The 27,806-nt window shown below is 41.1% G+C and overlaps 1 protein-coding gene across 1 annotated transcript in view; it reads right to left on the bottom strand.

The window, feature by feature from the left end:
* Positions 1 to 5,028: 5,028 nt before the first annotated feature.
* Positions 5,029 to 27,806, bottom strand: part of LOC308320678 (kinesin-like protein KIF2C) — a gene marked incomplete at both ends in the record, with an annotated part of 31,036 nt that continues 8,258 nt past the window's right edge. Inside the window, 19 exons of the mRNA XM_080771289.1 lie at positions 5,029 to 5,111; positions 5,977 to 6,109; positions 6,373 to 6,441; positions 6,525 to 6,603; positions 7,410 to 7,477; positions 8,151 to 8,261; positions 9,200 to 9,413; positions 9,847 to 9,989; positions 10,843 to 10,934; positions 11,508 to 11,571; positions 11,710 to 11,800; positions 12,202 to 12,364; positions 12,488 to 12,542; positions 12,903 to 13,004; positions 13,562 to 13,659; positions 13,814 to 13,918; positions 15,091 to 15,139; positions 15,732 to 15,821; positions 22,210 to 22,274. Of these exons, the coding sequence (XP_080627415.1) occupies positions 5,029 to 5,111; positions 5,977 to 6,109; positions 6,373 to 6,441; positions 6,525 to 6,603; positions 7,410 to 7,477; positions 8,151 to 8,261; positions 9,200 to 9,413; positions 9,847 to 9,989; positions 10,843 to 10,934; positions 11,508 to 11,571; positions 11,710 to 11,800; positions 12,202 to 12,364; positions 12,488 to 12,542; positions 12,903 to 13,004; positions 13,562 to 13,659; positions 13,814 to 13,918; positions 15,091 to 15,139; positions 15,732 to 15,821; positions 22,210 to 22,274 (1,874 nt within the window). The remainder of the gene's footprint in view (positions 5,112 to 5,976; positions 6,110 to 6,372; positions 6,442 to 6,524; positions 6,604 to 7,409; positions 7,478 to 8,150; positions 8,262 to 9,199; positions 9,414 to 9,846; positions 9,990 to 10,842; positions 10,935 to 11,507; positions 11,572 to 11,709; positions 11,801 to 12,201; positions 12,365 to 12,487; positions 12,543 to 12,902; positions 13,005 to 13,561; positions 13,660 to 13,813; positions 13,919 to 15,090; positions 15,140 to 15,731; positions 15,822 to 22,209; positions 22,275 to 27,806) is intronic.

Here is a 27,806-nt window from a genome sequence, read left to right as displayed (position 1 = left end):
CAGATCATAGAACTAAGAAAAATTAAAAACTGAAACACTTTACATAATGCATGCCTATTGCCTTTGCCTGATGTTTGTCAGTTATGGGATGCCATTGTACACAATACATTTGAGAGTTACTCTCAAATCATAGTCTCAAATCTACAGGCCATTTGAAATTGTCATCTCTCAATTTTTAAACAGGTGCCATCTACCTACAGCCCACCTACTACAAAACCGTATCCAGGACCATAATATAGTACACACGATTCAGCTGGTTCTATAGTATGGAGTCTGTGCCATCACTGCCATGACAGACACATCGGCCAAGTGGGCCAAGCTGCAGATCACTAGTATCCCATGTAAGTAAGCCCATACAGGGCAGGAGCCCATCTCCTGTTTCTGTAGCATGAGGCAGCTTAATAAACAGAATTAGTTTGGTGTGACCATACCCTACCAAGTTCACAATCAAATCGGCAGTGAGGGACAAAGTAGTCAACCCCAGTCCAATATTTACACAAGTACACTTTTCCTACACATCAGTTGCCATGTCAAGTGGTCAAATGCAGAGGCGCAACACTGACCGAACGCTAGGGGGGGATATAGAGCGGCGCCGCTTCGAAAATCCGTCCCCCCCGTCCCCCCCGTCCCCCCCACTACCCTAGGGGAGGGGGGGATGGGGGGGTCTAACCACCAAAACGTGGGGTTATGGTTAGGGTCGGACTACAGAGAGGTTGTTCCAGTGACTCAATCATTGAGTCACTGGAAGCTAAACTATCTGCAATTTCCCCGAAAAATAATTAGCCTATATCTATACAAGCTCCATTAGCAGGCAGCAGCATGTTTTGTCTAAATTGTCTTTGTGGCCAACAAATGTAGCTACATTTGCAAACAGTGCTGTTGACCATGTTGTTACATGGTCCATATAACATACCACCAGACCACCAACAGACAATGCCAATATGCTATATTAACATTAGAACGTTTTAAAGACAGATTAATTATTGACGACAATGCAACCTGTGGGTCCAACGTCACTGAAAACTTTCATAATGGCAATTAAATTTACTCACGAGTGCTGATGTGAAATGGAGGATGTAAGAACACACTTTTGTTGTATTAGAGCAGGGTAAATATGAAGTTTTGCGCCAAGGTCTTGTTTATATTCCTCTTTACATGTTATTGTCGCAATTTGGTCCGTCTGAGATCTGAGTGAGGGGGCCTTCCTGAGTGAGGGGGTTTCTGACGGCGTCGCTTACTCGCTTCCCCTCTGTCAGAGGTGGAAGCTACGCGCAGCCGTCGGGAACCCCCCCAAACCGACTGTCCCCCCCCCCCTCCAGAAAAGAGGTCTTTCTGCTACAGAAACTGTCAGACGAAGACCAAAAACACTAGCGGGGTTCCTATGTTGCGTTATATTTTTCGAAAGAAGCAACAGCTGTACCTATAGTCTCGTACCAGGCCCAAACTCATCTGGGGGGGACCAATGTGACGCTGGCAGGGGACGCGTCCCCCGCGTCCCCTAGGCTATTGCGCCCCTGGTCAAATGTGTGCAGTTTCATAGCATATCAAGCAAGACTCATTAGAATTAATACAACACTTTAACCAATCTGTAAAATGACAGCCTCATCCTTAGATTAGGGGAAATGAGCCCATAGGCAACTACCCAGCTAACATTTCCCCGCTAGCTACCGCCTCCCGCTGTCGCCTTCACAGCGTAGCACGCCCGGGCTGGCTTGGACTTCCCCCCGCTGTCCCCGCGACAAACGGTCACGCCTCTGTTAGATTTTCATTCCTCTGCGCAACAGTGTGCATTTACAGCCCTCGTGGCGCTGTCCTGAGGCTTGCCCCCCCCGCCCCTCTCTTCCTCTCTTCTCTCTTTCTTTTGCGCTCTCTCTCTCTCTCTCTCTCTCTCTCTCTCTCTCTCTCTCTCAGACAAGGATGTGCATCTTATGTATAAAATAAATCAATAATAATAATATTATATTTTGTAGGATTATTATGGTTTTTTTTTTTTTTAACTATTATTGAATATAAATAAGTGGATTCTTCTTCTACTTCTTCTTGCAGCTATATTTCGTTTTAATTTGTATTAGTAATATGTACCTGCAGACTATAGTAATTGTAAGTTGTAACACTTTACTGTGGTCGTGCAGTAAATTCACCCGTGAAGCCCCCCCCCTCTCTATGGTGAAGCCTGGGACCAAGGCTTCACCCGGCATGCATTGCAGTGTTGTTGTTTTTGTTGACTCGACGCTAAGGTGGAGGCAGAAGACGGTGCGACTGCCCAACAAATGCTTATATTAGTTATACACAGTTTTTCTCCGGAGAAATTCAGTTGAAAGGTCAGTGTATTTTTATATCTGATATATACTGTGTGTCGTGTAATTGCACGTGTTAGAATCGTTTCGTTTCCTAACGCTAGCAGAGGGAATAGATTACCGGTGTATCCGATCCGGTAGCTATAGCTAGCTAGCTAGCTGGTGGAGCCTGGGGAAACAAAGCAACCTCATCAGAAGTAAAATGGTTTAGTAGCGAACAATAATAATGTATCATGATGTTCTTTTCTAACGTCTTCTTATGTTGATAAAAGTCCACAATTATTCGAATTGGATAAGATTTGATACGTTGCTTGTGTATAGGCTACATAAACAGCATTTTTGCTGTAAATCACATTTTTTGTCATTCTTTGTTCCTGAACTTGCACCATGAAACGCATTTTCTAAAGTAAGTATAGGCCTACTGTGATGACTGTGGACTTAAATATCAATGCTAATTTGAATCTTTATTAAACTGCCCTGTCTCTGCTCTGTCTGAACAGTTATTTGGTGGGAACCACTGAATTAAGTAATTACTTTTTGAAACAACTGAACGTTTTTTACTGAAAACAAATTTCAATTTTGTATCTTTGTCTTTGTCTAAACTTCTCAGGACTGGAACCCTGCGTTCTCTACCACCCTGACCTGGTTTCTACTCCAGTTACATCATGGCAACAACAACAACAGCAGCTACATAACAAGGTTAAGCCATATATTTTGTGTAACGTCTGTATATATTGGCCTTTGGATCCTGCTGAAAATAGCCGATCTACAAGCTCTCTTGCCTCAAGTTTGAAATGTGTACCATTGTTAATTTGTTACCATCATGACATTTTAAATGACTGAGGTGTAGAAGGGAGATGAGCTTGATTGCATGGTGAAAATAGTCGATCTACAAGCTCCCGTGTTGTGAGCCCTATACAAATGCAATCCATATCAATTTTGTATTTGATTTTGTTCAAATTACAGATGAGGAGGTCACGTGGAGATGATGGTGATGGATAATAATAATGGTAAGAACATTTTCACATTTTGTCACATGTCACATTTTAGCACAGGAATAGAAATTAGAAAATGGCTGGGTTTTACCCACAGGGCAACTGTTAAGTCATGGATCACAAGCCAGAGAAATGATTAAGGTGAAAATAATTTATTTAATTAATTCTGTGATTTCAGACGAGCTTTCGCTGGAGGAAGACCTATCGACTTCAAATGCAACCTCTGCTCTACCACCAGTCGGGTTTCCCTGACCCTCTACTATATGCAACATCCAGACCTCAAGGAACGCACCCAGCTTTCCGTGCTCGGACATACAGACACGGGGACATACACACATTGCTACGCTCAGAAACTCCTGACTCCACTCAGAAGAGAATTGGTGTTTTAAAGACTTAAGCACTTAAACTTGAGAACTGATATGTCTTCTAAATCCTCACAGATTTTAGTTAAAACGTTTGCAGCAAAAGAATATATATTTACAGATTTGTGTCACATTTTCACGATGTTTCAAAATTAGCAAACTCGTTTTCAACAGCTTACAGCTTTTTAAATAATGGTTAAAGTGGCTAAAACCACTGGATCTTGGACTTCAGTGACAGGGACCTGGGGTCTGAGAGCCGGAGACGTTGGACAGGGTGCATTTTGGAACTTCTGCTGGCGGCCACCACCAGTCAGGCTTCATAAAGGAAGGAAACGGACAGGCATGGCAGGCAGCTCATCAAACGGTGGTCCGTGGCTCAAATGCTGAATAACTTTGGCATGAAAAGGGTTCAAACCCACCGCTATAGGGTTTTCCAAATGGACTCTTGAATGTATGCTGCACTATTTCTTGCTCAAAAGGTGAATCTCGATTGTGTGTTCTGTTTATTGCTGTGTAACTGTTTTTGCAACATTACTGGGCCTACGCTACATAACTAACTCCACACAGAATAGACTTGGTGTTTTATAGAAATTAAACTTGAGAACTGATTCCACAAAATGTCTTCTAAATCCTTGCAGTTTTTAGTTAAAACGTTCACTGTGTTTGGGCCACATTTTCACGATTTTTCAAAAATAGCAAATCTACAAGCTCGTGAGCCAACAATGATGGTTAAAGTGTTTGAATGGTATGACTGTTTTCTTGTATTCTAAACTTGGTTGTTTACATATTTTTTCTATGTGCCTAAATTATTTCATTGTAACCTTTTTTTTCCTAATAAAGAAACAAAATTAAGTATACATTTGCTGCTTTATTATGTTTCTATAAATATGTGGGAGGGAGGTGAGCATGGGGGAGGAGGGGTGCGGGGTCGCAATATGGGAGGGGGGGGGGGTGTCATAAGACAGCTCCACGCTGTCCTGCTGCTGCCTTCGGTAGCTGACGTTCGAGTCGCGGCAGAGAAGCGGGGCGCCGGCTACACGCGCGTCGGCGCGCACGGCACACGCTGATCAAGAACGACGCGGCCACATCGTGCGACGCGCCCGGCGGAGGACACGATCGGCGGCGCGCGGCGACCGCCTCCCGCAGGCGGCGCGCCATGACTTGCTAGCTGGGTAGGAGCTACTGTACCAGCATCTTGGCAAAATATCTTTAGGAATCATTTCACAGACATGGGAAGACTCCAAAGATAAAGACAAAATTACCCAAGTACTAAGTAGTATGACAAATTACTTTATTACAAAACACATTTAAAACCTCAACAGAACAAAACACATTTAAAACCTCAACAGAACAACTCCAGTTCTCCAGGGCTGCTCAGCGGCGGCGGGAGCCTGATGGTTTAGGCAGACGTGACACTCGCTCCTCCTCCACAGCAGCCTGCAGAGCCTCCACAGCAGCTACATGGTGACAGAGGAAAACACAATTATAAATCATAATCGTACCTTGATCAACTTTACTACAGCATCAAAAGTAGCAGATCTGCAAGCTCGAAACGCAGCACAGACGTGTTGCGTGCCGATCTACTACTTTGCCATGTTTTTACAATTTAATCTTGAAACTGTTGACACATTAGGGGTGCGTTCGGAAATAACGCACCGGAGTGCACTCGCCTATTAGTTTGCATTGCACAGTGCGCCATTTCTGAACGTGCCCCAGGTTTCCACCCGACAGACACATGTCAGTTTGCTAAAAAATAAAGACTAAACACAAAAAGGTCAAGGCTGAAGGCACAGAAAAATTCAAAGACGAGAAACGATAGCATTCAGTTGATCTTCATGTTGATATGGTGTGATAAAGTTGCTACACCTTCAGTCATGTTGTTGGGCAGAAACTAGACTAGTTTAAGACCTAAACTAAAGCCACTGAGTGTTGCGTTACACAAGGCCTTACTAAATGGCCAAACATGTTACCTTCAGGACAAGGTATAAAAAATAAAATAAACTGTTCCAAGGAGCCAATATAGGTCACAAGCTCTACTTTTTATAAGACCAACTGACAAAAACAAGCTTATTGAAATGACACGATCACAATGCTATACATACTTTGCTACTTTTGCATGTTCTATGACCAGGCATCAATTCCCCCTCCACCCCAATAAAACAGAAGTTGAAATATGGATACAAGGTTTCCAGACAGCAACGATATGCCCTCACTAGCCTATTCATTAAAATGGCAGTCACCATGGCTTGCTTATGCAATGCTTTTGGTCACAGTCAAGAAGTATCATGACACTCAATCTAAAGAGTAATAAATAACTCCAACCTTGCAGACTGCTGGAATATTCGTGCACACGTCTCGAGTAGTCCAGCAGATCAGGGAGGGCAACCGCCACGTCATATGAGATGTGCTTCATTGGTTCAAGAACCTCACTGGCTCTCTGAGACACTTGGAATCTCTGGAAAACAATCAAATCAAGATGCAATTTTATGAACCATATGCATCCCTCTCCTGGACATTGATAACACTGGCAAAAATTGCGTTACGAGAATTGGTAATGGAAAAGAGGGGGCAAAGTATACCCAGGTCACCTAACATAAGTATATAGAATTTAAGTGGCCAAATTCCAATAACGCAGCTATGACTTGAAGCGTCAAACACCAAGCCAGAAACTGTCTCAAAAAGTAACAAGGACATGTTATTAGTCAAGGGAAATTCTACCTCTATCTCGCCCTGGACCTTGTCCTCTAGCTCAGTCACCAGGGCGTAGGGGTCAGATTGGATCGAGTCCTGCAGAGGAAAATAATCAATGTCAGAGACTAGTATGACTTAATATTTCAGTCAGGATATTTGGGAGCCGTGTCCAATCTGACCTCCTCCGATGAGCTGCTGTCTAAGGGTTTTGCTGCCTTGGCGGGTCGCGGGGCCTTGGGACCGTTCAACTCCTTCACCCTAATAGAAATGACAAGAAAACCCAATCAAGAGGTGAATTGTATCTGTATGCATGGCCATTCTGTGTATATGCATGGTAAGGGTCAGGTGTAACGATACATGGTTGATGACAATTTAAAATCCACAGTAACAAAGAAATTAAATCCGTGTGAAACGTGTGGATAGTGCAGTTTTCTTTTAACCCATTTAGCTCCCGGATTCAAAGGTACCAGGCACCAGGTCTAAATGGGTTAAGGGAAACATTATGGATATATAAGTAAACAGTGGTTCTCTGGCATACATGGACATTGTATTTGAAGTAACTAACATATGGACCAACCCACACCTTGACATGAACAAATACACATTTATCGATAGACAAGTGTAGCGATATTGAAAAGTAACCTTTTCTTAAAATGTTTAAATACAATGCACACGTACTTAGTATTTTGATCAATAATTGATTTATTTGCATTGCAAAATGATTTGATACAAAGTTAAACGATATTTACAATCACATTTGTTGATTGAGAGAATTCTTCAGTGTAAATACCATTTTCTAATTTTACAGAGTCGATTCTATACACTGTACAGAGTAGATTCTATACACAGTAAATACTAAGTGGTAAGTGGAAGAAATGATCTGGAGAATAGTTAACATTATAGAGTTTGCGGTGTACCAATTTCCAGTCGCACTCCGAGTGGACAGAAACTCAAGGTCCAGGGACCCTCAGGGTTTCTAGAAAGGTTCCAAACAGGTCCAGAACCAACTCTGTTAAGTGTACAAATGGGGACCACAGGTGTAGTTTCATGACATAAATGTCTACCTGTCCGCATAGCGCAGCGTATTCATGGTGTAGTCACATGAAGCCATGCCTGGAGCGCACAGTGCGATCTGGCGAGAAGGAGGAAAGGTGCATGTACGTTAATATTCATGGTTAACCAACTGAGCACCAGTCATTTGCATGGTTTTAAAGCATTTTTCATCCGTCAGGTCTTTTTACTCTTCTCCAATCTGTTGGCAGCAAAAATACTCAAATACCAGTGTATATGTAATTTTGTAGGTTGTGGGCACTTCCAAGTAGAGAAGTCCTAGGCCAACAGAATTGCTAGCCTATGGTGCTTTATAGAGCCTATACAAAACTTCTAGTCAGGAGACCGGAGTAATTTCTAGCATACATTTTATTGCCGATACTAATCGACAGTCATTTGCAAAAACAAAGTGGCCCAGATTCCTTTTTGTCTGCGTATAATACAAATAAGTCTGTTTTTGCAAATGGATTTCCAATTTCTATAAACAACAAAGTAGGAACTAACAAAGTGACCGATTATTTTTTTTCCGAGTAAACTGCAGTATGAGAAATGGTGCATCAGTCATGACTTTTGCACAATTATTTATTTAACACTTGTCACATGTTGTAGTCGTGCATGTTATTACTGAAGGAAGGTTGCCTTTTGATTGATATGCACCTAAATATTTAAAACGCATTGCTTTTATTAAATGTATTTATTCCGAAACACGCTGGATGCCAGTAGGCATTTTAATGGTTCCATGTTTGTATACATACCATGCAGGTCCTGGACTTCTCACCGATGAAGGAGTCTCTGAGTACCTTGGTCAAGGTGCTCATTCTGAACGGCACATGGTCCCCGTTCCTCCCCAAGGAGCGAATGCATTCCTGTGGGAGTGAGAGAAACACTTTATTAATTAAAAGCCCAGACTACAAATTACTGGAGAAACATTTTGAAGTGCATTTTAGAATTCAGTCCATTTTGCAGCTCATGGATTTGTGTAATATCCAATCACTGCCTCTAGATGTCACTAAAGGACCTCTGAGATGTCAGCTTAGATGTCAATAAAGGACCTGAGATATGTCAGCTTAGATGTCACTAAAGGACCTCTGACATATGTCAGCTTTAACTCAGCATCTAAAACAGTAAGGTGGCAAGAAAGAACTTCTGGGAACTCAGAGTGCATTTGGGAACTCAGAGTGCATTTGGGAACTCAGAGTGCATTTTTGATGCCATACCTTCGTACCGAAGTAAAATAGGGTTGGCTAGTTAGATTATAAATAACATTCATGTTAACTAAAGCAGATTAATAGAGTAGAAGTAAAATATTCATATCATTTCCAGCATTCAAACTCTGTAACAAAGCAGCAGATCTACACACTTGCAATGTGGTTTAGATGCTTGTGTGATGTTGTAGTCGAGTGTTTAAATAAAATGTTAAAATATAGAGATAAGGTTTCTGCCCTTTCCTTCCCCACTGCGACTTCAGAGACAGTGTGCAGCCAGTCTTAATACCATAGACATAAAAGGTAGACGCCCCTTTCCGGCTCTGGAGCGCATGTGCTCAAGGGAGGGCAAAACTTTCCCAAGATTCCTTGCGAAGCATGAGCATGCGTCACAGAGCGCATGTTCGGGTCTGATAAGGCCAGGAAAAAATGCGCTGTGATTGGATAGAATGTGTGGTAGTGTGACGCAACGTGCCTTCCACACTACCGTGTACTTCCTGCCCCAGTGTAAATTCTTCCGCCCCTCCTTCAAAACACATCGCTCCAACGAACTGCAGCGGCCAATGAGGCATAATTATTTTTATATCTATGGTTAATACCTTCAGGGCCAGCAGGCTGCGGTTGATCTCATTGGTTTCCACCATTGTGGCACGGTCGTTGCTGCTGCCGTCCGAGCCCCGCTCGTTCCCAGCCAGGTCGATCAGAGAGAACTTTCCGTGCAAGGTCCTGGCGCGGTTGTTGCATCGCAGGACAATCTGGAGGATGGCGTGGGAGCGGGACGAGTTGGCATTCGCAGACGTCTGGCCAGACGTCCTATAGGAGTGACAGAAGAGAACAGTCAGTAGAACAGAGAGTGTGTCGGCTTAGCTTTTAACCATTATTTTTGTAACTTTAGTGGTTGAGAAATGGCTATTTTGGAGAAGAAAAAATAATAAAATGTGCTAATATTCTGGGGGGAAAAGAATAATCACAGTGAATATTGTTAACTCAAATATTTGCTTCTGGGGTGACTGGAACAACATATTTTCAGATGGGGGTCTGCAGATAATTCTGTTGGTCCTTGACATGAAAAGGTTTGAGCATCAGTGCACCACCTATCCGGTCAGGATTTGAAAGACATTTTGTAGAATCTGGTCTCAGGTCTTCATGGGTTAAAAATGGAAGTAGATTGGCTTGTAGATCTGCCATTTTGAAAACGAAGACTTCACAAACATTGGTGACATTGTTCAGCATTAATATACTGTACCTGCAAGCACTGCCAACTTCTATGATCGTGATGACGTCCTCCGCTGCAGAGACACCCACTTCCTGCAGGCCGACCACCTGAACCTGCTGCCGATCATCCTCCAGAACACGCAGTTTGGTCTTGTCGTTCAATAAATCATAGACCTGAAATGACAAAACACTTTGTCATGTTGGTTCATTTGGTCCACACAGCCCACCAATGGCTTTGTTGAATGCTTTATTCCGATTGGTCAATCGGTGAATTCAGCGGTCTGTTATTTCTGATAACATACTCTAATACAGACCGATGCCTAATCAAACCCTCGGAGCACCAGCTGCGCCCTGCTGATTTACTGCCGTTTCCAACATGACAGCCATGTAAATGCACACAATGTCATTTGCAGCTAAACATTGCTCTCAAAAATGTCTGAAAATATTCGAGCGAGAAATAGACGAAGCAGTAGCGAAAATAGATTGCATTTGATCAACTCACTTCCTCGTTTTCCGACAGGGCTCCAGCCCTGCAGCTGGGCAGGGAGTTCCAGCCAGATATTAACGCTTAGCCACTTCAATCTGCTATGTCATTATAGACACTATTCAAGTGTTTTTAATACAACTTTTCTAAAAACAGATAACTGTACAAGCCAAGGGGTATCGACTATTTTCCCCCCTCCACACAAGTCCATAATGATGTAGGACTTCAGGACCATTCCAGCCATGTTCCATCCCTCTTTATAATTAGGGGTGCACGATTATGAAAGATATGATCCAATCTTGATTTGCAGGGTCATATCTGCCGATATTATACAGAGGAACACAATGGAAACAAACCTAGGCCCTAGGGGGCTTGGCCCAAAGACTATCCGTTTTCACAACTGAATGAATTTTTACTTAGATTTTACATCAAATTTGGTTAGGCTTTTGTTCTAGACTAGAAACCAGATACGAAGATTCGGTTGAAAATGTAAGTTATCGCTACACATTTGGGTACAACAGCACATGTTTATTAGATTCATACCTTGCCATTGTAGATCTCAAAGAAGGAGACGTATGGACAGAGAGCCAAGTGGGCATACCTCCGGCTGGTAATTAGGCTGAACACATCGTGGGCTGTGTAAGGGACAAAAAAAAATTGCAAGTTGACCCATTTCTGCCCCATATAGCAGATCTATAAGCTCACAGCGCAATGTGAACGGTCAGCGATCTTCAGCTAAGATAATCAGATTTTCAGTGAAGCTAGGGAACCCCGTAATATACAGGATTAAGTGGTTTAACTAGCCTAGTGGGGGGTCACATGAATGAAAGCAATAATAAAATCTAATTACTGAAAGATGTTGCTAGGTCCAAGTCCTAGTGTGATTGGTTTGTGAATTAGCAAAGTTTCATAAACAATTAGCATAATTATGTTTTGTTAGCCTGCCATAGCCAACCAGTTTAAGAAATCGGAGATTGAGGCTTTAACCTTTGCTTACATATCTGAGCTCAATAGGATTTTCTGGAACATTAACGTTGCATTTATTGCAAGTTTTAATCCAAAATAATTAATACCAGCAATGAGCCATCTACAAGCATACAATGTGTGGTGCCGCAATGCATTTTATGCTTGCCTGAGACCTTTAATCCATGAGGTAGCCATTTTTAAGACATAGTTTTTGGTATGGAAATTGTATGAGTATGGCTTACCTGCCAAGGCATAGATCCCTTTAGTGCTGTTCTGGCGCTTCCCAGAGAAGTCACCTCCCATGGTCTGGAAATAAGTAAAGTGCCATACCATAAGCACATGGTACATTTTAACTACTGCATTAGTAGGCTCAAAGATTCAACCCATAGTGCATAAAATGTGGATCATGTGCTCTCCGGCACTATGAACAGACTGCACACTTACATGGGTCTTTCCACTGCCCGTTTGTCCATACGCAAAGCAAGTTGCCATGGCACCATCAAAGATCGACTGGACCAGGGGTTTGGCTGTGAACCTATGGGGGGGGGGGGGGGGATAATTAATCCTGTCCTTTTAACCACTTCTGCTGAATGTTGGCCCAGAACAGGGATGCCATGTTTCCAGTGGTTAATTGCAATCTAAAAACCAATGACGTGTAGGGAAATGGGTCCTACAAAGTCACAATACCAGAGCATAGAGATGGGAACTGATAAGATCTAAAGGCCTCGTCTGGTGTTCTAAACAGTGGCATTTCAAACTGAGAGGTAATTCAGACCAATGAAAGTTATCTGCAACATTCTGCTCAAAAACATATGCCGTCATATGGAGCATGAGTTGGTCTTTTGTTTAAAAATAAATAATTTGGACCCGTCCGTGGCTGTATAGCACGTTGGGGTTTGAGAAGCACTGGAGTAAAGAAATAGGCCACATGATTACCTGTAGACCATGTCATTGGTGGCGTTCTCATCGAAGGAGTAATCAAAGTGAAACTCCTGATTCTCCAGGTACTTTGTGAGGTCCACCTTGGTCTTGGGTTCGTGGACCAGCACAGTTCCATTGCCGGGCACAAACACTACATCAATCTCCCTTCGAGCCAGTTCTGGGAACATGACAGATCAGGGAAAATAAATAAAGCCGTCTACTAAATGTAATTCCATGTAAAACTGATTACAGGTTTTGATAACACGTTTCTTCTTTAAACATTGTTGAATGGACCGCTTACCTTTATTGTTAAACGGCCGCTTGCGGATGCACACGCATAACTTTTGATCTTCTACCTGTACAAAGAAATAAAGATCAGAATTGAGAAACTGAGATCAGCGATAAGCCATCAAATATGTGCCAAGCTGACATACTAGGTCGTACTGTAGGTAGGGCTACAAAATAATCCATTACAATTCAGGTTATGTTTTTCTCTTCTTTTAGACCCAGTCACGCAGTCGCACACCTGAGTTCCATGTGAGCAGCAAACCGGATCATATCATCACAATATTCAATACAGTTAATGCACGCTTCCCAATATCTTGCAGCCCTAATAAGTACAGCTCCCATTAGTGATTCTGGGTGAATGCTACAATCACCCATATACACGTTACAAAATAATAAAGTTAACATCTTACTTCGCATGCACCATTTACTTCATCCATAGGTTTGGGAGGGTTCATGTCCAGGGTCTCTCTGAACTCCTCGATCATGTCATAAAACCTCTGGTGGGGCCGGGACTGGAAGACCTCTCCAAACTGCAGGAAACAAATGGGAATTAAACCAAAGGACAAATGGAGTCTACCAGCACGCCTCAGCCTAAATCTGCCAGTCCAGTGAGTGACAATAGCAGGGACAACAGTTGCAGAAGGCATAGACACTGGACCAGCTACTTTCACCTGCAACTACTGTGGTTAAATAAAAATATACAAAACAGTTGACTGCAACAATGTCTACATAATATACAAACTAACTTCCATAATTGTTTGCCTTTGCATACGCCTTTATGGCTAGGGCAAGTGCATGAACATAGTTGACGTAATTATTTATTTTGCTACTGAATGGCTGGACAATGGAAATTAAGAGTTTACAATACATAGTACGCAGTCGCACAGTACACACATAATTTATTTATGATGCATCTATCTTCTCTATTATTAAGGTTATTGTAGTGGTCAATTTGAATTGGGGTGGGGAGGGGGTCATGAGACATGCCGAAGCATTTCCGGGGGTCCCCGGGACAAAACGTTGAGAACCCCTGCCTTAGACGAATAACTGGATTCCCTTGACACAATTACTAGGCAATTTGTCTCACCTTCCCCCTCTTCATTTGAGCATCAGGGGGCTTCGCAACACCAGACATCCTTTTATTGGGCTTGATTTTATCCTTTGGAGCCATGGATGGTCTTGGGCCTGTATACAGAATATGCAACATTACGGTCAGTAAAAGAAAACAAAAAACAAGTCTAGTCCTTTGCTAAGAAACATTTTCTTGTAACACATGGTTCATTGTCAGTTGTAGTTCAGCTAGTTGACAGAGAATATGATTCCACCACCCAATCCTGACCTTTGACCATGTTGTTTACAATGTCCTGGGCCTCGTCGTTCTCCTTTGCCTCCTCGCGGGGACGATTATAGCCACCGGCATCCTTCCTCACCTTTTTGGTGGCCACTAAGGAGAGAGAGATAAGAGTCAGTTATAAATATACAGATGCATGCAAGTTAGTCTTATGTAGCCAGATCAGGGGCTGAAGTGAATACCAACCAGTTCCAGTTGAGGGGAGGGCAGAGTTTAGAGGAGTTGGCTCTACGAATGTGGGTTGAAGTGGAGCCACAAACATGCATGTTTGCCTTGTCGAAGCCCTGGGAACTAAAGAAGTGAAATGTAAGTCAAACAGCAACCCGAGTTGTGATAGTAATGATTGAACTTTACTTTTACACAATGTGGAAAAGGAGATTATTTCAAAGTAAACTAAAGCATGCACTTGGGGAGAGAAACAAAGACTTGGGGTTTCTGAGCCACACAGCAAAAGCAGTTTGCAAAAGACAACTGCAAAGGTGCTGGAACAGCAGTCATCAGAATTTCAGAGCAACATCACAGATTTAACAGTCTGGTTAAATCGGCAGGGCTGCCCTTAAAGACTGACATGCACCCCCACCGAAAAGTGAAAGGCTATGCTCAGCAGGTATTAAAATCATCTACAAGACTGAAACGAAAAGCATATTAAATCCCATTTGGTGATTATTACTTTATCAATTGAATGAAGCATTTCATGGGGTTGCCTATAAGGGAACATGCATAAAGTCATTGCATAGTCAGATGTGATTAACTGTTTTCACATTAAATTTAAAACATCTAAACAAAATGTATTAAAATTAGCTTATGGCCAACTCTGGCTAATTTACATTTGCAAAATGACATGTTGATTAATGTGCATTGTCCTTGTTAAATAATTTAAAAATCTACACATGTCCCATGTGATGGTACAATACACTCCTTTCCTAATAGGCTTGCATAAAACCATTAAATTACGATTTCATTTCACCCCCTTAACCTGTAACGATTAAACTGTTCAGATATGATCATCAGCTACACAATGACTTTACAGGCAATATAATCCCAAAACACCCGTTCATGACCTTATGGAGAATAAGTGATTGTGATTATCAGCTTTACAAAGAGAAACATGTATAGCATGCCAACCTGTCTGTTCAGCCACAACGGCTGCTGGAACAGTGGCTTTCGTTTTAAAAAAGAAAGAAATTGTTGGGAGAAAACAGTCAATATATACAAATGCCAAAATGGATGTGAATCAGAAGTGTAGTGAAAACCAATTTACATACCAGTTGGAGGAGCAGGAATTCTGGACGAGCGCAGGCGGCTAAGGTATTTCTGCAAATGGAAAGAAAAGAGACAGGTGTACAGTTATCATGACAGACATGACACTGAGCTCATGCAACAAGCCATATCACTCATGGACAACTTCATCCATATAGTGGTCCTCATTAATGCTCATGATAAGTTTCTACTCTGCGTTTCATAGGAGCGATTTACCAGACCACCATTAGGCAGTTTTTTCCCTCAGCAAACAATTTCAATGTTTTAGATTAAGTACAATGGATTCCATTACAGCATGCCAACTTTCCAGTAATAGAAAGCATGGAGTTCCTATTAGATTAGATTAATCATCGATTATGTCACTGGTAAGCAGGTTTTTTACGTGTCTAGTCCTCCGAGACACAAAATGATTATGAACATTAGCAAGGCCCAATTATAATGAAGCTCACACCCATGCATGCAGTTTCATCTCCGGTTACAGACTCACTATGTGGATATTCCAAAAGGGGGAGAACAAAACAAAAAGTACATCAGTACAAACAAGGCTAGGGGAAATCTCCACTCTCCAGTGCAGGCCACCAATCGGTTTCACTTTAAGGGAAAAGCCAAATAAGCTTGATTGCATGGAAACCATGTTCACACTTGCCTTGTCCATGCATGGAGCCTCTTTCACAACCAAAGAGGTGAGGTGAAGCAGCAGCTCCTTGTTGTGGGCGTTCAGGTCTTCAAAATCCACCTGTACACCACAGATGAACATGGGTAGAGGTTAGGCAGGGTTTCTGTGAAACATTTGTCAACCAAGGGTGAATACTTGTTGACCTGGCCGACTTAACAAATCCATAAACACCAGCTTTGACACTTGCCTCCTTCCTTTTGATTGCATTCCCCTCTGTCCACTCAACCATAACCGCACCTTTGGCTTCGTCCACGGACTTCACCACTGAAGAATGAACTCTGCCTAGTTGCATATAGATTCATGAAATGGGTATGAACATACATTTCATACATTCGTTTTAAAAAAAATGTATCAGAGAACTGGATCACTCACTACAACATAGAGTTATCAATGGCAATGATATTACAGTAGACCCAAAATCAGGGATATGTTCTTTAATGTCATATTCAATCATTGTTGGCCATGTCTTCAGTCCTTTTGTCCCTGGCTTATGCAAGTCGTGTCATATACCCAAAGCCCTTTCAATAAACTCATACAAATCATGCCCCTATTAAAAATACACAGCTCAACCAGGGCATACTTGGACCATTACTAAAAAAATGTCTGAATTATGCTCTTACAATTTATATGCACACAGAAATAGTCATACAGCAAGTAAGCTCTGGCTAAGATACAAGTGCATTTTTAATAGGGGCAGTGGTTTGCATGTATATTAATTGAACTTGCTCTGGTCCATAGCCTACAGTTGAAGTTCTCCTACGCGACCCCAATTGAATTGTTGATTGAGATAATCAGCTTCAGGTGTGAGACGTACTTGGGAAAGGGCTGAATACAAATAGCCGCTACAGAGGAAGGCATCGCTGAAACATTTGCTGAGTGAACAGTTGAAGTCAAGTTGAAAATAGGATAAATACTTATCCCATTTTAAAAAACTTTCCCACAATTACACAAAAAGACTAGTTAGCATTAACTGCAATGTTTATGGGAATATAGAGCAAAGAAATGACATGGACTGACCATCGCTCCTGCTTATGTTCACAGCCTGGCCGAGCAGACTCCCAATAATATGTGCCTCCATTTCTTCGAGGTAAGTGGTTATGCCTGCGCCGAAAACACTGTAAAGTAACAAACAGTCGTTAGCCGAACATGACTTTTTGCGAAATTTAAATTAACACTTTAGCCATTTAGCAGGGCCTTTATCCCGATCGACTTATCGGAATAAGCATGAACTCCTGCCAAAGTTCTCCACGTCGCAGTGGAGTGCCGAGAGAACAAAATCTAGTGGTGCCTCGAATAAACTATACACCGCAGGCAAAATATTGCATTTGTCTAAACAACTGGCCATCTAAATAACATTAACATTTGGTCAAGAAATAACAACAGCATTGGATTACCGTACTTACCACTAAAAAGAAGACTAATCGAGCGAACGCAGAGTATTTTATTTTGCAACAAAAACACTGATTGAGAACGGCTGATGATTGGCTGCGTTCTTCTTCTTTGGCATTTTATCAGAATTTGGAACACGTGATTGGCATAGAGTATTAGTGATTGGTCGAATGACAGGAAGTTGTCATGATCAGACTGAAAAGCCCTATTCACGATGACGTTCCACAACTTCCGGTTCACGTCCGGGTTTGGCTTTGAAGGGGAGCGGCATATTTCGCCCATAGGGATACATGCAATTTTACAGACTTTAAGAGGACAATATCGTTTCATTCCAAAAGGTAAAGTTAACATTAATACTGTTTTCAGTTTTACCATCTTTTTGTCTTGATAATGGTATCCGTCTTTTATACTTTACCATTTTTGAATTGCCTTAAATGTCTTGTTTGGATGTGCGTGTAACTTGTAAGTATCAATGCTAATGCTACTGCGGCTGCTGTTTGCCTTTGTTTATCTGATTTCTTTTTTTAAATAAACGGCAGGGAGTCCGTTTTGTTTTATAACTAGATCCTTTAACGGTTGAATTTAATTGTAACCCCACATGATGCAAACTAATCATTGGTGTTTATTTAGCCCTCAGGACTTTTTGTGTTATCATTTTATGTGACTGCACCTCGATCGTGCTGTTTACATTTCTGCTTAATACAGTATTAAATAAATCTATCATCCATTCAGTCAGTGTGTATCCAACTCTGTATGTACATACTATAACCAAAATTAGCCTTACATTTTTAACAGAGGTTAGGGCACATAATCTGTTTCATATAGATAGACAAGTAGGCTATGATGTTTTTCATTTTAGGTCTGCAAGCTTACGTATACTTTATTAGCGATTTATTATTTTTTAGTGAAAATACAATTGTATTTATTTTATATATCAATTATTTGATAGACATCAATCCTCAGTGGATATCCATCATTATACTAAGTTACTGACTTGATCAAAGCTCTTAATTTAAACCATTTCCATGTATATCATTATTAATTTCAGGGTATGGAATTCACAAAATCCCTTGCCCACCTGCCGCAAATGCGGTTCAATGATGTTGAAAGGCTTGCTGCTCAGTTTTCAGACACACCATCTTCCAAACGGGAAAAGGGGTACAAGTTCTTAATTGAACAGTATCTGTTTGATTATGAAGGTAAAGTGCTTTTGTCTTTGTTAGTAAAACAGGACCCCACTTTGAGAAGTACATAATTTCATTCTGTATCATGAAATATAATAATTAATTAATATGCATTGTTAATCTTGCACACTTCGCATAGTCCAATTAATCTAGAGAGAACGGGTGTTCCATTGGTCAGTCTTCCATTCAAACTGTCTTAGAAAAATAATAGATTATGTCATAAAATTATCAATAATGTGATAAAATCACATTGGGGCAAAAAAATGTGAATTATGCTTGCAATACACTTATACTGAAATGATTTGTATTTGTTTGTGCTACAGTGTGTTAAAAGGTTACATCGTCCAGCACCTCCCTGACAGTACGGTCATGGTGGAATCTATAGTCCTCAAAGTGTCATCTTCAGCTGAAGACACCAACACAAAGGTTCTCCTGGAGTTATCAGGTAATTCTAAGCACATTTGGCTGAAATAGTTTTTTCTGATATCTGGCGTGATCATTTAAATCTAAGCTATTAAAGGCCCGCTGACACGCCCCTCGGGAGCTAAGAACTGCTATCAAACAATGCTATCATGATTCTGACGTCAGAGTGGCGAGGGGCTTTCCCCAACGACTTCTATGCGGGCTCGCCGGGCTTGGTGGCCGTGGTAGCATAGCAACTTATGCTACTATTTTGGTGTCACATTTAGCTTGAATACTGGGTGAAAGTCTAATTCAAAAAATTATTTTTTCGCAACATTGTTCAGGTGAACTGTGTGTTTATGCTTGTTCATTGTAATAATCAATATCGCTATGATTATTTTATTTATCGCCGCGTCGCTCCGCATGACAACATACAGTCTAGCCCGTCTCAGATGCAGGCTGCACACACACGGACGGACGGACGTATAGTCTCTGGTCAGGTCCCCGCATTGAACTGGGCATGTGTGTACGCACACACACACACACACACACACAACTTTTAGCCGTGGCTATAGTGCATGACAGCGGGGAAGAGAGCTAAAGACGACCGAGGCAGATTCCGTGCCATTGCATTCAAACTAAGCATTCCTGGCGAAAAAATATTTTTTTTCAATTACATTTATAGCCAATATGACGTTAAATGTACCGTCAAAAACGCTAGCCTGACCTATAGCCACTTGTTGCTAGCGCCGTAGCCCCGTTTCAAACTGTTTCAAACTGTTTTCAGTCAGACCACGTGATGTGCTGTACCACCCATATTAATTTCGGGGCGTGTCAGCGGACCTTTAAGGGTTGGTTTTTCCACACTGTTAAATCACTCTGGATTTTACTTTGTAATACTGAATTTTTAACCACTTGGTGTCAAATTTGTAATTACCTTTTTTTCTTTTCTTTTGGTATTCAGACAGCCAGCAATGAGTAATTACATTTTTTTTAAATACTGAAAAAATATTGCTTATAGCAGCTTTAAACCCTATATATTTTGTGGACTGCGGTCCCCCAGGGGTCTGTACTTGGTGCTCTCCTTTTTGTCCCTGTACACCAAATGTCTTCGCTGACAATAGCTGATCTGAAAGTTCACATCAGCTAATCTGAGCTTGTAGATCACCTATTTCAGCCAAATATTTGCCTACATGCCTAAAATAAGGATTAATGATGCTTGTGGGGGTCATGTGGTTAAAAACCTAAGGGCTGAAAGCAGAGAGACTTTATTTTAATTATTTTCTAGTAAGTGACATTGGTGGGCTCTGTGTGCTTGTGCCATCTTCCCAGAGTGCTGAATAAGCAGTAATGCATATTACAGTATGCATGGTACAGTATCTGACACCAAAACGTGTTGCAATGTTTCCTCGTGATTTCAGGTTAAGAGTACTAATCACTACTTACACTTACAGTATCTATAACCACAGTGTTATACCAAAGTGTTATTGTTTACAATTTTGTGGCAACAAAATTGGAAGCACACCGTTGTCTATAGAATGTAATTGTAGCTGATATTTTCCATTCACTGAAACAAAGGACACTAATTCGAAACACTAAAGTAGAATAGCTGTTACGGTTTCACCATTCGATAGGGTGTGTGTTCTGACTTTTTAATCACATAGTGTATTTTTACATTTGTTATAACCTCAAGTTATTAACGCATGAATCATCATACTGATGATTTGTTCTAAACCGGAAAAAAGTTTAAAAGGCGAATCAAATAAATTCTCCTACAGTGCTTATTATTAACTTCCTGTTCTGCTGTACTTTGTCAGGATGAAGACCTGGGGAGCTTCCTTTCTACTCTCCTGAAAAAAGGGATTCCTTCTGGATTGTGCTGAAATATCACAAACCAAAGATCGATGATCAAACATCAAACTGCATCGTCAGTGATGAAGGTCATCCAGTGTAGGCACATTAACTGAGCCAAGATGGACTGTATAGTAGATCTACAAGCTTGTGTTCTGAACTTGTACATCAGTGATTGTCACCAAGAGATTTGGTGTTTGGAGGGGGGAAAAAAGCAGACGAAGACGAGTACAGCACCAACTCGGGTCAAGTTTCTTAAGTGGAGAGTCTTCAAGGGGCTAAATGTTCCCTGACATTATGTACATTTTATTCACTGTTGTTAATTTAGATGTACCTGCCAAGGGCCTAGAAATAAAACATGTAAATTATTTTTTTGCTTTGGATATTGTACAAATGCCAAATTCACTAAACCTATATTAAAAAAAGACAGTTTAGAAATACTTCCATTTTTGTGTGTGTTATCTTTATACATGCTAGATGATACGTATGAGTATATTACATTTGATTATACAGGAACAGACATCAAAGCTATCAAATAGGACAAAACAATTACAGCTGAAATCAATAATATATCAGTATTCTGATATTAACCTGTGGGCCACATGAAGTGTAGGTGGGGGCGTCGTGTGTGGCCGCCAGTTGCCCATGTATGCTGTAGACTATACTGTATACTTATTGATGAATTAACAAATTGTGGTAACAATTTAATTCCACTGGCATGGTGTATACTGTAGTGTAGGCCTACATTCTTTCCCCTCTGTACCTGTTGAAGTTCTCTTAATAGATGTATGCACTAGAAAGCAATTGATGTTTGTATTTTATGGCTAGTTTTGTTTTGATCTGCTACTTTTAATGCTTTTAGAATACGGATAGGAGATTTCTGACCCAGGCAACAATACTGTCACTGAATATGCTAAGGCCCTGCCCAGACTGGCATCCCAAATCTGATTTGTGGGATATCCAGATTAGAGTCGCATTGTTTTTATGCAGTCTGAACAGCAAAAACAGATTTTAATCACATTCCTCAGCCACTCCATTTCAATCCACTAAGTAGTAATTAACCAATCATTAAGCCATATTTCAAATATAGTGGAAATAAGATCTACAGTACAAGCTCACAATGTGTTGCGATGCATTTGTGAGCTTGTAGATCAGAAATATTTTAAGTCAAAATTGTAAAACAGCAATGTATTGATAATAAACTAAAAATTTACTTTGTAATTTGTGCTGTTAAATTCTTACTGTTTAAACATTTGCTCCAGTACTCAAGTAGGCCTACACATTTGTTTGACAAACAACTTTCACTTGTAGTAGTCAAATTTAACCAGGAGTAATATTTTGACTGTACTGCCGTTGAGAACTTTGTCCAACGCTGGTTATACTGCCAAGAAACATTGTGAAATAATCTACCAAACACAAATGTCATTTTTTTTTTAGATTAATACACACTATTTATTTGACTAGAAACAGAATTGTACTAGAAACATGTGATTGACTCAAAGTAAGAAAAATAATACACACTTTATTTACACTATACAATAATAATAAAATGAATATAGGCTATTATAAAGACACTATTTACAATGATAATTGATCGAGTGGGAATTTTGGGAAAACAGCACTTCCAGATGCTCCATGTCCAGCTCCAACCCAGGTCTGCTGACTGCACAGCTCTCACCTCCTAGTTCTGGAAGGAAGGGAAAACATGTCAGCTAAAAACAAAGGACTCCACAATTGTACTTTGAAGTGCAATACTTATCGACCTACTGTAATCTTTCTATTAATTTACCAATCTGTGTGTGTGTGTGTGTGTGTGTGTGTGTGTGTGTGTGTGTGTGAATGAGTGCGTGCGTGCGCGCACAGGCTCTAAGCCAGGGGTCTTCTAGGCAATGATACAGAAAGTAGGCAAAAGCCATACAATGGAAGAATGAGACATGGTACATGTCCTTTAATGCCAGGAACACAGGAAGACGATGGCTGCTCTAACAGAATGACACAATGTAACTTAAGTACTATTACTTGCCCTGCTCTGGAACGCTCTGGGGGCGTTGTTCCTCTGGAGTGCTCTGGGGGCGCTTCAATCAGGATGGCAAAATGTGGTTTCCTCATGGGCTCTGGAACCTTATGTGGGAGAAAATGGAATAGTTTGTAACTTGAACTTGGAACAAATTTTCAGAAACTGAACTGCTAGAAAATCCTTGTTCTGTTCTACAGGTGCATTTTTTTATGTCTTTGCTTACAGTTTTGTTGAAAGTGAAGTATGGCCAGCAAGGTGCTAAACAAGGTCTCCGGACTGACTAAGTTTCTAGCTCGAACAGCAAGATACATGGATAGGGAGACAAAATCAGTGGTGGCCAACTCCCTTATCCAGTGCCACTTTAAAGTGGCACTGGACCACAGTAAAGTGGGCAAAGGCTCATTCATTTATATAGGAGCCACACAGTGGAATAGCCTGTGTTAAATCCAGTGTTAAACTGACCTCCAATTTGAGGACATAAAACTAAGACAAAAAAAATGGCTACTGGAAAAGGTTCCCCTATAAGGGGTCATCTTAGAGACTTAGAGGGATGGATAGGGATGTATTTGTGATGTATTTTAAAGTATTGTTCAGTGTGAGAGGACCCCAGTGGAAATAAGTCTTTGGACTTTACTGTGTAATCCTTGAATCGCTGATTATAATGTTGTATTATGATTGCTTTTCTAAATAAATCAAATCAAATCAAATCAAAGGCCAAATGTTTAACAAAAATGAGCATGAACGAGAGGCTGTGTCAGCGTAACTAAAACTAACATTGTTCAGCCCCCTAGGCTATGCATCACAAGAAAGGTGTCAGGACAAAATCACTTAAACAAATGACTAAAATGATTGATATATATGGAAACAGATTATATTAAAAGCTTTGGACAAGAGTCAAATGTATGGTGGAGGTATAGTGATCATTATACATTCATATAAAAAGGTAAAGCTTAACATAAACCAGGCTAAATATACAAGAGGAAAATCGCTAGCATTATTAGCATTCGTTAGCTTCCATTTCCAACTAACGTAGACATTTTCATAACAGTAAAATGCAAAAGACCGATAACATTAGCAAGACAGGATCATCGCAAAGCCATAAATACCATTACCTTATAATGTACCGGTCGAAATTAAATATTGTAGCCGTAGATCAGAAGAGGTCCTCTACAGGATCTCCTCACTGGTCGACAAAAACACCTTGAAGACCTTAACAGGAGCCCTTGTACAAGGTTTCTTTGACTATGCATCCACCTCCTGGTACCACAGCACCTCAAAGGCCCTTAAAACAAGGCTCCAGACCTCCCAAAACAAACTGGTCAGGCTCCTACTTGGCCTCACCCCCCGAACCCACCTCACCCCTGCCCACTTTGACAGGCTGGGATGGCTTAGGGTCGACGACAGAGTACAGCATCTTGCAATGGGTCTGGTCCACAAGATTAGATACACCACCAAGATACCCATGTACCTGTCTAAATACTTCCTTAATGTAAACGAAGTCCACACCCACAACACCAGAGGGAGTGCAACAAACCATGTACAACCCAGATTCGGCACAAACAAGGGACTAAATTCTTTTCGCTCCTATGCGACCAAAATGTGGAACGCCCTACCAACAGTCATTAAGACATGTGAATCCCTTGGCTCCTTCAAAACTGCTCTCAAAGGGCACCTACGGATGGCTGCAATTCGAAACTGGCCTCTGTAAAAGCTGAATTTGTATCTGGATTGTACTATGTTTTTGTATGGACGTGGTGTTGGGTGCCTGCACATATGCACACATGGCATCAACGCATGGTGTTGTGTGCAGGCGCCCTACACTCTGTCTTTGTACTATGGATTGTACTATGTTTTTGTATGGACGTGGTGTTGGGTGCCTGCACATATGCACACATGGCATCAACGCATGGTGTTGTGTGCAGGCGCCCTACACTCTGTCTTTCGTTTTCTTTTCTTTTATCCCCCTGTTCCCCTCACTGTATATATACTTTTTTTTCCCTTTTCGCTTCCTATATGATGAATTCCTGTTCTGTTCTTTAACTACATAGAAGTGTCTATTTGTTTGTCTCTAAATGTTTTGATGAATTGAACAATGTGGACCCTGTTGTAAACAAGTGTAAGGCTTAATTGGGTCGTCCACTCACAGTTAACAGTCTTTGTATCGAGTTTGTGCTTGAAATGTACTGTAATTCTGCAAACTGTTAATAAAGATTTCAATCAATCAATCAGTCCATAGAAACTCAATGGAGAATTAAATATTATCCCCTACAAAGTCTAAACCGGAAGAGTAACTGACGTCACGTGAATAGGGTCTATCGGCGTTTGGTTTGACTCGGGCAAATTCAATCAATATAATGATTGATTACTTTATTAACAGTTTGCAGAAAAAAGCACAGGAATTTTAAACCCAAGAAAGCCTACGGCTTGCTTCTATCCATTGGGGTGTATGATATATGTATGAATATGATATTCAATTTGAAATGAGGCTATGTTACGTTATTAATTAATGATATAAAGACACTGTTGCCCATGCAAACCACATAGTCCTACGGAATTAATTTGGATTTTGGATTTAATTAATAGGCAAAATTATCAACATAAAGTATTGGTTTTGCAGTCCATTCAATGAAGCAGTAATTGTGCAATATTATGCTTCACCACACTGTGGTAGTGTCGGAACATTTTTACACCATGGATGAATCCAAACACAAGCGCACGGTGCCACAAGGCCGCAACCATCACAGTCAGATTGATTGATTGATTGATTGAAATCTTTATTAACAGTTTGCAGAATTACAGTACATTTCAAGCACAAACTCAATACAAAGACTGTTAACTGTGAGTGGACGACCCAATTAAGCCTTACACTTGTTTACAACAGGGTCCACATTGTTCAATTCATCAAAACATTTAGAGACAAACAAATAGACACTTCTATGTAGTTAAGAACAGAACAGGAATTCATCATATAGGAAGCGAAAAGGGAAAAAAATATATATACAGTGAGGGGAACAGGGGGATAAAAGAAAACGAAAGACAGAGTGTAGGGCGCCTGCACACAACACCATGCGTTGATGCCATGTGTGCATGTATGTGCAGGCACCCAACACCACGTCCATACAAAAACATAGTACAATCCATAGTACAAAGACAGAGTGTAGGGCGCCTGCACACAACACCATGCGTTTATGCCATGTGTGCATATGTGCAGGCACCCAACACCACGTCCATACAAAAACATAGTACAATCCAGATAAAAATTCAGCTTTTACAGAGGCCAGTTTCGAATTGCAGCCATCCGTAGGTGCCCTTTGAGAGCAGTTTTGAAGGAGCCAAGGGATTCACATGTCTTAATGACTGTTGGTAGGGCGTTCCACATTTTGGTCGCATAGGAGCGAAAATAATTTAGCCCCTTGTTTGTGCCGAATCTGGGTTGTACATGGTTTGTTGCACTCCCTCTGGTGTTGTGGGTGTGGACTTCGTTTACATTAAGGAAGTATTTAGACAGGTACATGGGTATCTTGGTGGTGTATCTAATCTTGTGGACCAGACCCATTGCAAGATGCTGTACTCTGTCGTCGACCCTAAGCCATCCCAGCCTGTCAAAGTGGGCAGGGGTGAGGTGGGTTCGGGGGGTGAGGCCAAGTAGGAGCCTGACCAGTTTGTTTTGGGAGGTCTGGAGCCTTGTTTTAAGGGCCTTTGAGGTGCTGTGGTACCAGGAGGTGGATGCATAGTCAAAGAAACCTTGTACGAGGGCTCCTGTTAAGGTCTTCAAGGTGTTTTTGTCGACCAGTGAGGAGATCCTGTAGAGGAATCTTGTTCTTTGATTGACTTTTTTGATTACGTTGGTGGCCATCTTATCACCGGAAAGATTGGCCTCCAGGATGGAACCTAGGTAGGTAATTTGATCCTTCCGTGTGATAATATCATCACCAACTCTAACCAAGAAGCCATCTGCCTTTTTGAGATTACTATTTGATCCGAAGAGAATGGATTCAGTTTTTCCCAGGTGTAAGGATAGTTTGTTATCAGCGAGCCAGGTGCAGATTCTACCGAGTTCAGAGCTGAGGGTCTTTTCAACCTGCAGTTTGTTCCTGTCCGAGACCAGCAGTGCTGAGTCGTCTGCGAACAGGAACAAGTTGCAGTCACAAGCTGAAGTCATGTCGTTTACATATATTAGGAACAGTAAAGTCCCTAGTATGCTTCCTTGTGGGACGCCACAGCTCACTGGGAGGGGGGGGGACAGTGTTCCGTTCACTTCCACCATCTGTTCTCTCCCCTCCAGGTAGGATTGCATCCAGCTCACTGATGTGCTATCAAAACCAATAGCTTTAAGCTTGTTAACCAGTATGGAGTGGTTCACGGTGTCAAAAGCCTTTTGGAGGTCCAGCATGACCATGCCGCAGTATTTTCCAGCATCCACCTCGTGTTTGATGTGGTCGCTGGTTGGTAGTATGTGGTCGCTGGTTGGTAGTATGCAGTCTGTGACAGAGTCAGAAAATCTGTAATGTAACTAATGTTAATATATAATGTCCACGAAAATGTTCATGGGGGCTAAAAGGGGCTATTTCATTCTTCATGGGGGCTATAGCCCCAGAGCCCCCACAATGTTGTTATTCAATTGAGCCATGCATTTACACGTCACATAACTTATATGTGACGTGTAAATGCATGGCTCAATTGAATAACAACATTGCTGTAATTTGCATCAGTTGAGTCCCAGTTTCAATGTATTATAATGTATTATATAATGCTGCTGTAGTTATTATTTCTGTCATTATTTTGTTTACTGATAAACTATTTTGTTTTGTTAAGAGTACCAGATGTTTGCGTTCACGTCATTTCCGAGTAAGGCTCACTAGTTCAGAGTTGTCGCTTCCGTGAGAGGGAGGCTGTTTGTTTGAGAACATGTCGCTTAAAAGGTTTGTTTAATTGTTTTGTGTCAACATTTTGAGTTCTCAGTCTACATTATAAGTTCCATATTATATTTGTGTATGAGTTTAATTGATCGATTTACCTTTGTTTCAGTTCGACAGTTTATTGATTGTTTTGGGCATTCCATGAACTTCATTCCCTTTACATCGCTATGCAGCCAGCGAGGTACATTCATTTGTCAAGCACATTTTCTATATCATCATGTTTGTATTGTATAGTTGGTGATTATTCTGATCATGTCTTTATTATTTTGTGTGTCACCAGTTT

The sequence above is a fragment of the Protomyctophum bolini genome (genome assembly GCF_963924005.1).
Source record: "Protomyctophum bolini genome assembly, chromosome: 1".
NCBI lineage: Eukaryota > Metazoa > Chordata > Actinopteri > Myctophiformes > Myctophidae > Protomyctophum > Protomyctophum bolini.
Note: the sequence above shows the minus strand (reverse complement) of the source record. Positions and strands in the feature narration are given on the sequence as shown.